General features: G+C 44.4%; 1 protein-coding gene across 2 annotated transcripts in view; it reads right to left on the bottom strand.

Annotated features, from left to right (window-relative positions):
• The window catches only part of AMD1 (adenosylmethionine decarboxylase 1), a 34,479-nt gene extending 20,336 nt beyond the window's left edge, over positions 1 to 14,143 (bottom strand). The window contains exons 1-6 of one of the 2 annotated variants that reach the window (XM_021555519.3): positions 13,573 to 14,143; positions 3,729 to 3,815; positions 2,375 to 2,501; positions 1,818 to 1,920; positions 983 to 1,025; positions 753 to 897 (exon numbers count right to left, since the gene is read on the bottom strand). In XM_021555519.3, coding sequence (XP_021411194.2) covers positions 753 to 897; positions 983 to 1,025; positions 1,818 to 1,920; positions 2,375 to 2,501; positions 3,729 to 3,815; positions 13,573 to 13,703 — 636 coding nt within the window. In that variant the 5' untranslated portion in view covers positions 13,704 to 14,143. The remainder of the gene's footprint in view (positions 1 to 752; positions 898 to 982; positions 1,026 to 1,817; positions 1,921 to 2,374; positions 2,502 to 3,728; positions 3,816 to 13,572) is intronic. The other variant, XM_021555518.3, reaches the window with a different exon arrangement.
• Positions 14,144 to 16,169: the final 2,026 nt, after the last annotated feature.

Here is a 16,169-nt window from a genome sequence, read left to right on the forward strand (position 1 = left end):
GAAACAGCTTAGAACTCCAAAACATATTTACTTTTGCTGCTGAAATGCAAAGTGGAGCTTCTCTTCAACCACTATCCACTAAGTGAAGGCTGTTTACATTTATTCCAGAGTAAGGATATACTAGTTTATACCCTAGGCAGAAGTTCAATCCCAAGCATTTTGATTTACCACACAGTACCTGAGCTACAGCCAAATCTCAATAGCAAATACAGTGTGAAAATCAAAGCCTAAGATGGAAAACAAGATGAAGTCAGTGTACTTGTCAGGAAATCTTGTTCATGCCACATGACTTACCCATCTGGATAAAGGAGCAAACCCATCAAGTTATGCTTAGACCCTAAATCTGCCCTTGCCCTCATCCAATGGCTCCCTGATTTAACCCTGATTTCGATACCTACTTAACCTTTGCTTTCTGTATCTTCAGTCTAAGCCTTACTCCTCATACTCTACATCCTTGAAAGTTACTCAAATTCTGGTTTTATTCCTACTCCTACATTCCTCAGAGTAAAAGCTTCTCATCACCCAAATCACTGCTTATTGCAGTTTTCACTGAAGGAAGGGCATCGAAAACAAGAAGTTATATTCCCCAAAATACTCTTAAATCCATTTTCCTCCCAAAGTATTAACCTGACACTTTCTACCACATCTCTCCTACCACAAAATAAACCTTGTATTAAGCGTTAAGTGAAGGAAGCATTTTGTTGCCCAATTTCCACCATTCCCCAAACTGCTGAGTTTTCAAGCAAACATACACGAGTGACATCATTTGCAGTAACACCATCTTTCATGTAGAACTGGTCCATAACTACTGGGTCAAGCTCACTCATCAGAATTTCCAGTGTCTGATCAGGCTGATTGGATATCCGACTCTCTGGGAAATCCAGGGTGTACAGGTACCTACAAAAAGCACAAACCAAATATGTAACACATATTGACAGCACCAAGTTCTACTGTAAAGACTTCAAACTCTTCACATACATACCAGCAATCAGAGTTCATACGCCCCATGCAATAAGCTGCTCCATCTAGATAAGACAAAAAGCCTCCAGTTAACATACCACATTTATGAACATTTATGCAAAATATTATATTTATTTCTATTTAAAGACAGGGGCCTTTCACAGAACCCTATGAAGTTCACTGATGCAGTCAGCAGCTGTATCAAATAAACAGGCATTTAACTTCAGGGATACAAAGTTAATAACCAGAAAAGCAAGCTTCCTCAGAAATGGGTCTGGACACCCCAGCTAAGCGACTACTATCAGGAAATTGATATTACAGTATAGGTATGCACAGAGAGAAACCCTGGTACTCTTAAAGCCTCTATTAAATGTATTTATTATTATAATTTATTTTCTAGTAACTTTGATGAGTACCACAGCTTCTGTGTTCCTTCAAAAACCTGCCACTTTAAAATTTAAGATTCTTCTTGTAGTCTTAAACTGAATTAAATGCTTAAATTCATGTTTTAGCATAGTAACGTCTCTGAAAAAAGCCCACATTTTTCTTCAGAGTATTACTTGCTTTAAATTATTATCCTAGCTTTTTAATATGGCTTTCAGAATTCTGCACAGTGATTGGCAGTCGGAAGATGACCCGAATTTAGACAAGGTGCTAAATGTCAAGCTTAGTGTAATTTAAATTTTGATCTTGGCAAGCTAGTATCAGAAATCCAGAGAATAAGTATTTATAGCTTTTGACTTTCATGCAAGAACTGCTGTATTCTTGGCCTGGCAGCCTGTACCTATTGTACTACTCATCACCTATCACTTAACATCAACCCTTCACCCAACTTTGCTGAAGTTTCACCAACTTACTTGGGAAAATTTCATTAAGAAACTCTACTTCTTCCTGGAAATTCCTATGTGGGTACTCCTGGTGGGAAGGCTTCATGAAATTCTTACGTGAATAAAAGAAGCTCTGAAAAATAAAGGTGCATCTTAGGTATTGAGTATTACCCATCCACCTTGAATCTAAGAATTTAGAAAAATGCAAGCATTTATCATGAACTTTCACAGGACCTAAGTTTTCATTGTCAAAACACTGCTACCTGTATTCCCATTTCAGAAACACAATCTTCAGTTATCCCTACTTGGATTTCTAAGCTTCAGGAGACAGCTTACTTATAAACTTGCTCTCCACTAGACAGCATGGACACAGTTACTCTTACTCAGCTCAATATAATTTGTTTGTTATCACCTACCAAGAGACAAACAAAAGGACAACTGCTGCAGCAGAGCAATCTTACATTAGTCTTCCCATTATGGGAAGCATACATAAATGTCCAAGTTTCAGAATATTAATAAAAAGAGTACATTTGAAATAGAAGCAAAAAGCTTCTTGTACATTCCAAGGAAGACTTCTGACACCTTACCTGAATTGAGTCAAACCCACTGTACTCCCTAGCAAGCTCCAACAGGGGAACCAGTGCTTGCAGTAAGAGGGTGGTACCACACGTCTTCAAAATGAAACGTCTCTTGGAGACAAACATGCTACTCTCACTGTAAAAGAGGTGTTAAGAATATATTAAGTGCTCTACATAAAACAATCCAGGAGGGAGTTGTTAGGTCTTGGTCCTTATCCCAACCAAATGCATTACTCTAAGTGAACACTCAGCATATGGCATAAACATACTTAGCAAACAGATCAAATCAATAGAATGCAGCTAACATTTGAGAGCTGTTGCCATTTCCCAAAACAAGCACCTGCTCCAAGCATGATATTACAGAGCTGTCACACTACAGGAAAAGGCACATTAGATATCCTCAAACTATCTGAGAAATACAAACATGCTGTGAAGTGGGTACATAGGCACAGCTATATGATATGCCTTATAAGTAAGATACAGAAATTAAGTATATATAAACTAAGTCAGATACTTAACTACAGCCCAGCTGAACTGGAGATAGGCATTGATATCACATCCAGAACATTTAAACACTCTAAGCAAGTATCTTTTCATCAAGTAACTGAACAATGGAGTAAAAATTAGCCTAAGTAACTCGATTTGGAATGCTGTTTACACATTCAAAATCACGGTTAAAATTCATTCAGGATGCAGTGCAATTTGTTACACTTCCCAGAATTTTGTTTTAAATATATGAAGCTTGAAGAAACAAGACTTGAACAGTTTCTTTTACCATCTTGCTCTTAGCACAACCTAGCCCTCAAGGCAGTCTTTTAGAGTACAAAAACTTCAGTATTTGTAATCTGAAGTAAACCAGAGAATGTCAAATGTGTCTGTAAAGCTCATGTACTAAAAGCAAGAAAGTATTTTGCAAGATGAAAAACACATGGCAAAAGTAGTGTCCTTACAACTAACTGCAGCACACATAACAAATTCCAGGGTTCCAGGAAAGCTACAGTTTTACAGATACCCTTAGGTCAGCTGCAAGAGTTGTTCCACTTGATTGTATTATGTGCAATTAAGGCTGATCTAACAATAAGGGTTTTTTGCTGATCTATAAGTGACACCTATAGCCTATTCTGCTGAAATAATATTGAAATTCTGTATTAGGGACACTTATTGACCCATGGATAAAATTAAGTGATGCCACCACAGCTCTGTCCATCATTCTGGTTAAAGGAAAAGAGAAACAGAACTATGAAGAGATCCCTGCAAGCTGTGGCCATCAACCCAAAATTGGATTCTCAGCCAAGCAAATCACATATGACAGCTTTCACTTTTTTTCCCTCCTAGGGACTAAAAGAATGAGCCAATGCCTTACCTGAGTACATAAGCTTCCTGCTTGTCAGTTTTTGTCACACTTATGATCAAACAATGCACATTCTCCAGAAGTTTGTCCCACTCAATCCTGTGAAGAAATTACAGAAGAGCACAAGCAGCAGGTTAAACAAACCAAAGCTTGCTGGAGCCCCAAGTAAAAAGCCCAAACAAGACCAGAGTCCCGAGTTAGTGGATCCGAGAGCACAAAATGGGAAGAGTTTTCATACAAGGACTGACTCTCACAATACAGTAATACTCCACTCTTTGCTTTGATGGCTCAGTAGTCCTCAAAATCTGTTACCATGATCTGCTGCATGTGGAACATCAAGCTTCTAACCAGGTGAGTCAGGATAACCTTAAATCCTGCATCCCACATGTTGGTAACTTAAGGTATGCTTTAGGTTGAACCTCTATGCACTCCTACCACAGTAGTTATTGGCAACTACTACAGCAATAAACTAGTAAGTTATCATTAAGATGTTTTAATTGATCAGCTAAGGGTCAAGTGCATAATTTAACTGAAAAGCTAAAAATATATTTCAATGGCCTGAATTCCTCTTCGACCAACCAGGATCACAGAATTCTTTCATACAGTGCAAACTGTAGCTACGGTACTAGAATTTGGTATGATGGTAGAACTTTGAGTAATATTAGTAAAAAATTGAAATATTATTCTACAAAGAGCCTGAAAAAAATAAACAAAAGTCAAGGGCTCAAATTAAGCCAAAAGGCTTTCTCAAGTACTCAAGAGAAATGACAGACTTGCAAAAAAACTACTTCAGTTGTCACTTCAGTCTACACCAGATTAGTAGAATTAAATGTAGTCAATTTTTCTATAAATAAGACAGGAACAAATACAGCTTCCTGACGTCACAAAATTGCAAGACTGCCAGCTGTCCTACTTCTCTCTGCCCACAGCATATTCCACCTGCAGGTTTGTGCTGGCTCTTGTCCTGAGAGATGTCATGATCCAAGAGATTTACTAACCCAGCATAAAACTAAGCTGCCCATCAGTAGAGCTGGAATAACTGCAGGAGCTAGGAGCACAAAAAATTTGTCAATTTTTCATCACCAAGCAAGCTCAGCTTGCCCATATAAAACTGTCAGCCTAATCCTTCTTCAGGAGGCAGACCTCTCACCCTTTACTGACACTGCAGAAGTCCTGTCTGCAGCTGTACGCCAGGACTGAGCACTCAACTGTTAATTCCACCAACACACTTTCTCTGCAGCTACCAGTGTTTTCCCTTAGAAAACTGGTCTGTTCATGAAGCTGAAGTTTCAGATTCTGTTACATGTATAATTAAAGCATCCACATATTCTTTAGCCTTTCTAAACAGTCAGCAAATACCTTAACTTCTCCCTCAATTAATTAGTTCATTCAAGAAAATGCCTTTTGAAACAAATTGAGGACTTTCCCATTTAAAGTACACCAGAATAGTAATATTTATATATATGATTAAACCAGAACACAGATTAAGAAAAACCTATCCATGGAAAAAACCCTCACAGTCAATGCACAACTGATTAATTTAGAAATTCAGTGATATAACTGATACTTAAAATCAAAGTAAGGTTTACCCCAGTTAGGAATCCTTGATGAAATGCTTTCCTGCAAACATAGACATGACAGCACAGACACTCAAATCTCCACATCAAATTAAAAAGGTTATTTTGAGTGCTCAGCTCAAGTCCCACACTTTACTCATCTCTATACTTATGTCATTGACTGGAGTGAGCTCTGTTCCTAAAACTCAAATGTACATGAAAATGCAAGTGGCTGCTCACCTTAAAAAGGCTGGTAAACGCAAAGAGTGAAATAGTTTGTATTATAACTATCTCTTAAATGCTCCTAGAAAAATCATACAATTTTGCTATTAAGAGTTAGAAAACTAAAGGATTTAGTTTTCTCTGGCTACAGCACACCAGCCTAAGTTGGCCAGCCACTCCTCCTGTAAATTGAACTATGTATTAGATTGTTCAGACCATTCCAGCATCCCTACTGACATCTTATCTGCCATTAAATAAACACCCAGAGTCTGACATTGCATTTGGGAAAGGTGATGAAGAGTTCTCTCATGCTGAGCTGTACTAACCCCATTTGTACGTTACTACAAATCTGATTTTGTACTTGTCCAAGTATTAATGGGCATGTAACTATCTTAGGCTTGGCAAGAGCATACGTCTCAGCCTTCACAAGCTTCTTACCCATTCAGACAGTCAAAACCTCAGCCTTCTGCAGGCAGGTGACATTTTCTTTAGGTATTGCTGTGGTGCAGTTCTGTGCACGCATTTCAGGGAAATGTCCTTCCACACTCCAGATGCATATTAGCAGAGGAAGATGTAACAAGTTTGGTAGTTCAGTGAGGGGTTAGTACAGAACAAACGGTGCGCTATTGTGTGTTAAGTGCAAAGCCCAGAATGCAAAGAAAGTCCTGTCATGCTTGTTGGTGCTACAGCTGGTATTTTGGTACCATGGCTGAAATCCGCAGTTGCACAAGACCTTTGCATATCACAGCTTGCTCAAGTCCTCACTACCACACTACAGAAACCATAGCTAAGCACACACTAAACACCGCAATCAGCCTTTACAGAAATAAAGGGCCAGCTCATAATTTGATCTGTCTAGAGCAGCACTAAAGAAAACCCCACAACCTTTAAAAAGGCAGGATGCTAGGCTTGCTCTAGAAGCATACATAGGCTAACAAAGGGTTGTCACATGAGGGAGAAGTTCTGCAGGGATACTGGCCTGTGTCTGCATTTTAAAGCTAAGTACAGAAAACTAAAGAAAGGCTGGATTTGATCCAACATCATCTAAACAAGATGACCTTACTATTTGGCATGTTCTATTGTTTAAAGCACAGCTAAGGAAGAACATCTGGGACTACTTTGTACCAAGTAGATTAAGTTCACTACAAGTCTAACTCATGTATTTCTTCCCTCTTTATTTTTTGATCCATATAATTGTCATTAATTCAGACAAACAATATCTACCCACACTTGAATAAAGAAACAAAATCAACCTTAAAAGTAGTATTTCAATGGTTATCACTACATGTATTGCAGCCATTCAGTAAGTCAAAATTCGCTAAGTTAGCAATTCAATTATTTGAGAACACTAATTTCATAGCTAAGTTTTAACCTGGAACCAAACCTGCAACTGAAAAAGGGTATCCAAGTAAGACTGATTCTCAATGAAGAGCCATCATGGACTTCTGCTCTTCAAAATTCCCCCTTCAACGATCAATGTGCAAGGCATTACTATTTCCTAAATTATTTCCTATAGCCAGACATCAAAACAATGCCAGTTTGGAAACTGCTTTCCCATACTCAAGCATAGTAGAATGAGAGTCACTGACACTCTCACTGGAAGCAAGTTCTGCAGCAGACGTGCAGACACTGATTTGAGATTGACTTCTCACTTATGTGAGCTCACTGACCATTTCGTTCCAAAGCTGCAAGATCCCCTTTCCAAATTTTCAAATAACTGCTACTTTTCCAGAGTCAAATTAATTTCTTGACTAGGCAAGCACAGTGCACCTTCAAATGACTGTACCTTCTCAGAGAATAGCAAATGAAAATGAAATACATCTACTCAAGTGTGAAGACCTGTCCTTATTTGAATGGTAAAAAGCTATTTGCTCTACATCTGACTAGCAGAACATCCCAAAAGGAAAAAAAAAAAAAAAACAGAACAAGTTTAACAACTTACTCCTGTACCTGTGCTGCAATATTTAGTGCCTTATCAACAGACTTACTGCCAGAGTACAAATAACTTCAATTCAAACTGCCAACCAGGTATGTCAGTAGGGAAGAGTTATTATAACTGAGAAGTAGATTAATTGTAGGAGGCATGCTTCATGAATAGTCAATAGCTGCTCTCAACCAAGTTCCAAAGCATCATATCTGCTCTTTTATTTCAGAAGGAAGTTTTCCTTGATAGATAAAACCATGCTTTTGGCCTCTTCTGAGCCTTTGCCTTCAGGGGTAAAATGCATTCTTTAACGAGAGTCAAGCATACCAGGCACAATACTGCTGTTTCAGGCCAACTGGGAATGTGCTAACAGCAATTTGAAGAGATTAAGAACTACATCAAGAACTCATTCCTATCAGTTACCAACAGCCTCCTCAAGCACACCACCCTGCCACCCCAGTAACAGGAACTTGCTAAGGCAGCCAGACAGCACTGTGAAGAAAATCAGTATTGCAGTAGGGCAAGAATTCTTAGGAAATAAATCATATGGAACTCCTAAAGACAGCTTAAGCTATATACATATTCTTGCATAGCTTTTCATTAGAACAGAATAGCTGACAATTCTACAGTACCATCAGTAAAACGCCTTTTAATCTTGACTATGTAAGACCTTGTTCTAATGTCAAGCATTCAACTGCAGAACAATCTTTTATCCCCTCACCTGTTACCTACTAAGTGTTTTTTAGGAGCCACATAGGTATCAGTTACCTCATTAGCAGGTTAAATAGGCAAATTCCTACCAACACCATGATCCAGACAGCCTAAAACTCTGCCTAAACAGAGGAGATACAGCCAAAACACACAAAAGCTGGCTACATATGAGTGCCAGCAGAGCTGGAACATTGCTTTCAAGCATCCCAAAACAGGCAGGAACAGTACAAACCACACAAAAGTCATGAGTATTTTAAAGCACCTCTCAGCATCTCACGTATTTCTCTACAGACAGCTGCACATGAATTACCTCCTCTTAGAAATATAACATAATTTTTAAATTGCTGTTTAAAATAGGTTACCTTGAACCACTTACACAGCCTGAGATTAGGCTAAGGCCCTTGCAACTCGATAAGTTTACATAGGCACTATCTGAGGGGTGCACAAAAGTGTCACACCCTCTATATGCTCTGAGCACAGATATACAGAAAGACTGTCCACATCTCCCTTATCTTAAACCTAAGAAGCCTTCCAGGGTCATGGACTTAATCTTGAGAGACAGGCACCTGGGAGGAAAATTGCATCCACATTGAAGGTGATTCTATGCAGTACTGCTCACAAAATCCTCCTTACCTAGAAAGTCCCAAGCCAACTACTTAAGAGTGTCACTCCCAAATGAAGCCAAGATATTTCAGCAACAGCACAAAGATGGCCACAGCTGGGGCTTTGAAGGCTGCATATTTCTCCTCCTCCGCTATTGCAATTACATGGAATGGGGACTCCATCCTTTACATCTAAAGACACTCAAGAGTTATTCCAAAGTCTCTCATATCCAAAGACATTCAAGCTGTTTAAGCATGAGCCTCAGAAGGCACAGCAGGACTTACAAGCAGCATTCAACATCTGAGTGTAATTTTCTCCAGAAGGAACACACTGTAAGGCAGCAAGTATCTACCAAAAGCCCCAAGTCTTCCCATTCTCCTGGCTGAGCAAACAACCATTAGGAAAGCCCTTTGAGGAATAGACCAATAGCTGCTTATTTATTTTCTACAGAGTCTCACTAAGAGCCCACACCTTTGCCAGACAGTGACTACCCAAATGCTTCAGCACTTTAAATAAGGTAGGAAAATGTCAGAAAGTCTTCACAAGTCTTCACTTCCTGCGAGCAGTATCAGAATCAGCAGAAGTGAGAATAAAAGGGCTTGTTTCCGTTGCATGAAACCATTCTTTAGTTACAAGAAAACATTTTACCAGTAATTCTGAACCAGATCTAAAATCTAATTGATTAATATCCATTCTGATAAGGGGAAGATTGCACTCTTACATAAGGTTTTCCAGATAAACTTGCATTGCCCACAAAAAAAGCTCCACAAGTGCACACAGAAACCCTTATCTTAGCACAGCCCTGCTTTCTTTCCAGAGTCCCTTCAGTTTTGTTCCAAAGCACTGCAGGAGTAGGAGCAGGGCAGGGCTCATGGCCAGCTTCCTTGCACCTTCAGTGTTTGAGGAAATAGCAGGTAAAAGTGCTCAGGACTGGGGGGAAGGGGCAGAGGTGCAGCAGCACTGCAGCAGTGAGCAGGTTCAGGCTACAGGGTGCAGCACACAGCAAGAATTTATTGGACTCCTATCAAATCCTTGAGTGTCTCAGTGCCTGTGAGCTTTGGTGTAGCACAGGATCAGAATGTTGTATCAGTTTCACCCCATACTCCTCATTGCTGCAGTTTTCTCCAGCTCGTGTCTCCATGTAATATAGACAAATAGGAAGCAGATTAAAAGTCCATAAATAGGCTCAATTTTAGAGTATTCCTCAGGGTTGAATGCTTGAGATATGAGCTTTTAACACTGTCATAACTTATTTATTGTTTAAAACTCCTGTACATTCAAGATCCTGATAGCCCTTCAAATGGAAAATGCATAGCTGCACATCATGTGAAGGAATAAACAGCTTATTTTACTGTGGGGATACCGAATGCACTACATAGTCACCATGGAAATTCAGGGCTTGAAGCAAGTTCATGTTTTTAGCAAACCCTCTGTTTTCCATACATAGTCTAAAGCTTTTTTTTAAAGAAAATATAATGCTTTACAAAGCATGGTGAGAACAAGCAATAAAATTAAAGCAAATTATTTTGAGACCACAAAAAACATTAATTTCATTTCACTACTGGATATAAGCAGGGTAGGCATATGGAGATGCTTGCCAGTAACTATTTCAACCACAAGACATTTCTGCATAATTCGTTAACAAGTCAGCAAAAACACCCCAAAACTTAACAACCAAGTAAAGCTGAAATTCCATCCTTTTTAGTTGGGATCTTTATTGAATGTATTAAAATGACAAAGATCTTTTCAGAAACACATTACACATAATCCAAACTTTTATCCAGAAAGCAGACTTGCCCATAGGAGGGAAAAAATGTGGAAAAGAGGTCTTAATTGCATCAGCTCAAGAACTTTCTTGCTGATTATATCCAGCAAAGACTTTAAAATATTTAATCCCTAACAAGCACGCACAACATGGAAATTTTTAGCTTTGAACACCAGCTTAGTCATTCAGTATATGAATGGTTCACATTTCACTACTAAGCAGGTATTACAATACAAAAGGCAAGCTCAACTGGTTTGCAACTTGATTCTAATTTAGCTATTGTTATACAGTTTCAGCTTTGATTTCAGGTTCTGCTCAACATAAACTAGCACATTCAATCACCTTTGTAGAATTAGCATAGCAGGATACCTTGTACTCAGGACTTTTATTTGCATCTATCAGCTGTAACAGGTAATTGAATTCTGACAGTTTTCCAAAAGAAAATGTTCATACAAGGTCATTTCATACTAGAAACACTTTCAGACACATCACGGCTTCCTACCAAAAAAGTAAGCACCTTAGATTAACATGCCATATTAAGAGCCAATTAACACAGAAGTCTTCAAAGCCTGCTCACAGCACTGACACTGTGTTAAAGACCGCACGTTCAACAGTTAACAGTTTTCATCCACTCTATTAAAACTTTACAGCCTTATCTAAACCACACAAAGGAACTACCCTAGCACCCACATTGCAATTACATTAAATGCTCTGGGTTTAAAAGTTTGAAGTTTTGCAAACACGAGTCTGAGCTGACAAATGGAACACCAGAGAGCATGAATGTGCCAGTGAGGAAAGCATTTGCAGAATGCCATCTCTAAACTACATCTGCATATTAGCACAAAGTCAAACGAGTACTTTCGGAATCTTTCACATTTTAAGTCAAAGACTACAGGACTCCTCCAACACCTAAGTAGCTCACATAATCTGCAAATATTTCAGCTAGGATTTTCCTTCCAGGATTGCCTGGACATTACCTATACCAGCTGTTACCCTGTACCTGTTACACCAGTAAGCCTCAAAGAGCTATAAAATCACATTTGATGATTTTCATGTTAAGTATATTATTTGGAAGGGTCTAAATAGCTCCACAAGTCAAAGTTACACAGATTACCTCAACAACCAACAGATCAGAGGTAAAAATGTGTTCTGCAGTGCTTCTGGTACAGCTTCCACTAACCATGAGCATTCAGACACGCACACACGGGCTATTCATTACTTTTAAAAGAAGGCAGTTATCTGCTCACTGACAATTCAGATTTGTGAATAGCCAATTCTACCATTATATACACATGGGAAATTTCCTGAGAAATACCAAAACAAAGGAAAAGCCAAATAGGATACATCGCTGAATGAAGATCATTAGCATATTCCAAATATTAAATACACTATGACAAGCTCTCTTGCTCAAACTCTGACAAGAGACCATCGGGTAACAGTGATATGCACAAGCAGATCTGAATACACCGAGAGCCTCCAGCAACCAACTGAACCTGAAAAGGTGAACAGCTGACCATACCGAAGGTGAACTACTCACATGAGTATATCCTTCAGATTTGCCCTGTTTGCTTAGGACAAGCCTACCTTGTCCAACTATGTCAGCTGATCCCACCTATATGCCATTTTTATTGTCACTGCAAGCTTGTCCATAGTTCTCAGATTTTACTTTGTACTTCAAGCTCACAGCTACCATTTTCTGACACTTCCAGAACACTATTTTTTGTGGATGTACAGCTGAACCCTCACAGTCAGAAGTCTAAGTATTCCATAGACTCCTAGAATGGTCTGGACTGGAAGGGGCCTTAAAGATCACCTAGCTCCAGCGCTTCTACACCGTCCTCCTCCAAACCACAGCACTGGCAATCTGCAGTCCAGTACATGCCCAGCGCGGCTCCAGAGCCGCCCCGTGTTCCGGCCGGCTCCTGCGCTAACAAAGGCGGCGCGGCGCGCTCCTGGGCGGCGGGCGGGGAGCGGCGGGCGCCGGTGCCGAACACGTGCGCCGGGAGCGGAGCGGGCCCCGGGCCTTCCTTCCCCCGCCGCAGGCGGCGCCGAGCGCGGCGCCAGCGCATTCCCCACATGCCCATTGGGTGACGGGCGCGGCCCGGCCCTCCGCGGCATCCCGCTCCCATTGGCCTCGGCTCCTCAATGGGGGAGAGCGACGGGAGCGGCGGCGCGGCCCGGGAGCGCGGCCAGGACACTCACGTGTAAACCGCGGCTCCAGCCACACTTCTGCTAGGGGAGGAGGGGGCACTCCATTCCCCGCGCCTCCCTCGCTCCGGTGCCCATCGCACCGCCGGGAGGCACGGGAAGGGTCCCGGGTGCCGCCTGCTTCTCTCGGCGAGAAACGCTCTGTGGACCTGTCCGGCTACGCAGTGCCGGAGGTCGCCGCCACACCGGCCACGTGAGAGGAAACCATCAACCTTCGCCACGACAGCCACAGGGATCTCCCTTTGCAGCTCGCACTAACGGGGAGGGAGATTCCTGAGCCCCCGCTCTGCGGGCAGGGATTTCCCGAGCCGTCTCATCCCGAAAGCGGCCGTAGGAGCGGGACGAGCCGCCGCAGAGCGGTGGGCGCCGCTGCCGTGCCCCGGCCGCCAGCAGCACTGCGACACCGCGCCCGCTCCCGCCGCGGCTCCCGTGCTCCGGCCGGCGGCACACGCCCGGCTCCCGCTGCGCTCCGCCGCCGCCACATGCTGCCAGCGGGAACCGCGCGGGGCTGCACGAGGTGGCGGCGCGGAATGGCTTCCGTCCCCGGCACCGCCACCTCCCGCCCGCCGCGCCGAGGGGAGCCTCCCCGCCCGGGGGGTCTCTGGAGGGCGGCGGAAGGTCATCCCTAGCGGGGAGATGCCGGGGCTGTCACCGGGGGAGCGGGAAGGCGGCGGGAGCCCAGCCCCCACCGACGGCCACCCCGGAACCTGCCTTCGCCCGGCGCGGCCGCCATCGCCCCCCAAGGCGCCGCCACACCCGGGCGATTTAGGGACCCTCCCGCGCCGCCGGCCGCCCGCCACGGGCAGCGCTGCCCCTGCCACCGCCTCTCCCCGCTCCCACCCCACCCCGCCCCGGCCGTTCGCGGACCTGGGTATGGTGCGGAGGTCGCCGGACCCCTTGCTCTGGTGCGGCTCCTGCTGCGCGGGCTGCTGCCGGGCGAACCACACCTCCAACAGCTTCTCGGTCCCTTCGAAGAAGTGTGCACCGCTCTCCTTCATGGTGAGACAACTCGGCAACCAACAACCACAGAAATTAAACGACAACCAAACTGCCGCCCCCGGCCGCCACCGTTCGCTGCTGCTGCACGGGCCGCGCTGCTGCCGCCGCCGGGTCCCAGTCCGTCCTGGGCGGGTTTCACCTTCTGGGGGATTTGTGTAATATTAATTAAAAAAAAAAAATAGAGGAATAAGTAGAAGAAGGAAGGGTATTTTTTTTTAAACGGGTGAAAACCACCCGGAGTGCGCGGCGGCGGATGCGGCGTGAGCGTGTGTGAGCGGGTTACAGTCCGAGCGGGGGTGCAGGCGGGCGATGCGGTTCGGTTCCTTGTAGTCCGTGTGTTCCCCTGTTACAGAGAAGAGCGTTGAGCGAGCGCTAGCTAATGTCGCCGGCCATACTGTGTAAGCGAGAAGCCAGTGCGCACGCAGCCGCCTTTATACTCCCGCAGGTATCCGCATCACGCCGGACCGCGCTGCACACTGGTCGGCCGCCGCTCCGGCCCGCCCTTCCCCGCTTCCCATAGGGTGGCGCCGACGCCCGTCGAGGCATATGCCGGTTGCTCGGGCCCCTCCCGCTGCAGCCCTCCCGCCCGCCGGCCCGCAGGGAGCGGGAGATGGAGCGCGGGCGGCGGCGGGGCCGGGGCAGCGCTCGGGGCCGCGGTGTGCTGGCCGCACCGGGAGCGGACCGCGCCGCCCCTAACGTGTGGGAAGCACGGGCTGTGGTCGGCAGGGAGCCGTGCCACGGGAAGCAGGGCTGAACGTGGCCTAGAGACGGCGGGGGAGCATCCCCCGAAACCATTCGGCGCGTAGCGAGGGGCGAGCCCGAGAATTCCAGCTCTTCCGAGGCCGCGGCGGGAGCGCTGCGCCCGCACCCGGCGCTCCTTCCCTCTGCGCCCGCACCCGGCGCTCCTTCCCTCTGCGCCCGCCGTAAGGCGCTTCCCTCGCTCGTTAGGGGAGCTCAGCCGAGCGTTCAGCCGGAGTTCCCGTTCCCTTTGCCCCTTCCAGGATCCCAGTGTGTGACCGAGAAATGGGGAGTGACTGGTACGCGGGTGTGTGGCACAAGGAGCGAGTGACCGGGCAGGGCATGTGCCTCTGTGGGCTCACACTGGAGGGACCGCGGATCCGTGTGCGCGGGTCATTACTCGATAACCTGCGACTCCTTTATTCTACTATTTAGAAGAAATTGTTGAAAACCACATAGATCAACGGTCGCCTATAGCATTTTTTAACGATACTATAGCACATTATAAACTCAGTGTTGCAATACTCCGCAGTCTGAGGAAAGGCTCGCAACTGACCAAATGGACAGAAAACCCCGTCTTCCCCGATGAGCCTGCGGTGCTTGCACTACATGGGACAGGCAGCAGCAGATGGCTGGGGACAGATGAATGAGTCCCTACTAGGAGACAGTATCGGACGGCATAATAGGCAGTGGGCTCTGTCCACCAGCGGAGGAGTGAGTCACTGAGCCAGTGAGTCATTGCCAAGGCAGCTGGACGTGAATCATTCCCTAGGTAGCTGGTTGCCGCTGTATGCTCCCATGGCGCAGCCTTAATAGCTGGCACAGAATCATGTTCTCCAGTGCTGGGGCTTCACTGGTTTTCATTAACCTAGTGTGAGTTGTGACAACTCTGAATAAAAAGGTTTTCCTTTCTCAGCCGTTTGTCTGTACCTCCATGCTGCTTCCTTCCTTGTGCCGGTACAAGCACTTGCATGGTTGTGTAGTGGACTGCATCAAATTTAATGCTGACTACTTAGTTTTAATGATGGTTAATCGTTTTTAATTGTGATCAGCTGTAATTGGCATCAGTTTCCCAGGCCAGTTCATGTCCCAGCTACACAGATGCTCGTATTGGTATAAATAAGAAGCTGTGCTTGGGCATGCACATGAAATTATGGATGGGGAGTGCAGGACCACTGGTTTCAGTACTCACAAGGGATTAAATCTGCTTAAAGTGCTAATAGCAATACATCTGAGAGTTTGTGGACTCAGTCCAGTATTCCACATTTACTTTTAATACTTTTAATACATCCTTCTTTCTAGATGCACAGTACTAGCTCCTAATTCTGTCTTCTGTTGATTTAATGTTCTCTCTAGTTTCCAGTCAGGTGTTTGATCCTACTCGCTTTTTACAAGTGACCGTGTGACATTGCTCCAGCCAGATATATCTTTTTCTTATTATGGAGTCTGTCTCTTACAGAGTTTCTGACTTCCTGATCTTGACTATGGTGTGGTCTCACAGCATGTCTTGGACCACGTGCTCACAAACTTCATCATTTCCTGAAGTCTTGACAGTTCTGCCCCCTCAATTTGTTATTTTTCTGACTTTTCCAATTCAGAACTTGGCACTTGCTACCAGACAGAGTTCACTACAGTCAGAGTGGCCTTAACCCACTAGAGGTGACTGTTGTCCCTTGGTTTTAAGGTACAACAATTGCCTGTAAGAATGCTCCTATGACATTTCAGAG

Source organism: Lonchura striata, chromosome 3 (assembly GCF_046129695.1).
Source record: "Lonchura striata isolate bLonStr1 chromosome 3, bLonStr1.mat, whole genome shotgun sequence".
In the NCBI taxonomy this organism is placed as follows: Eukaryota; Metazoa; Chordata; class Aves; order Passeriformes; family Estrildidae; genus Lonchura; species Lonchura striata.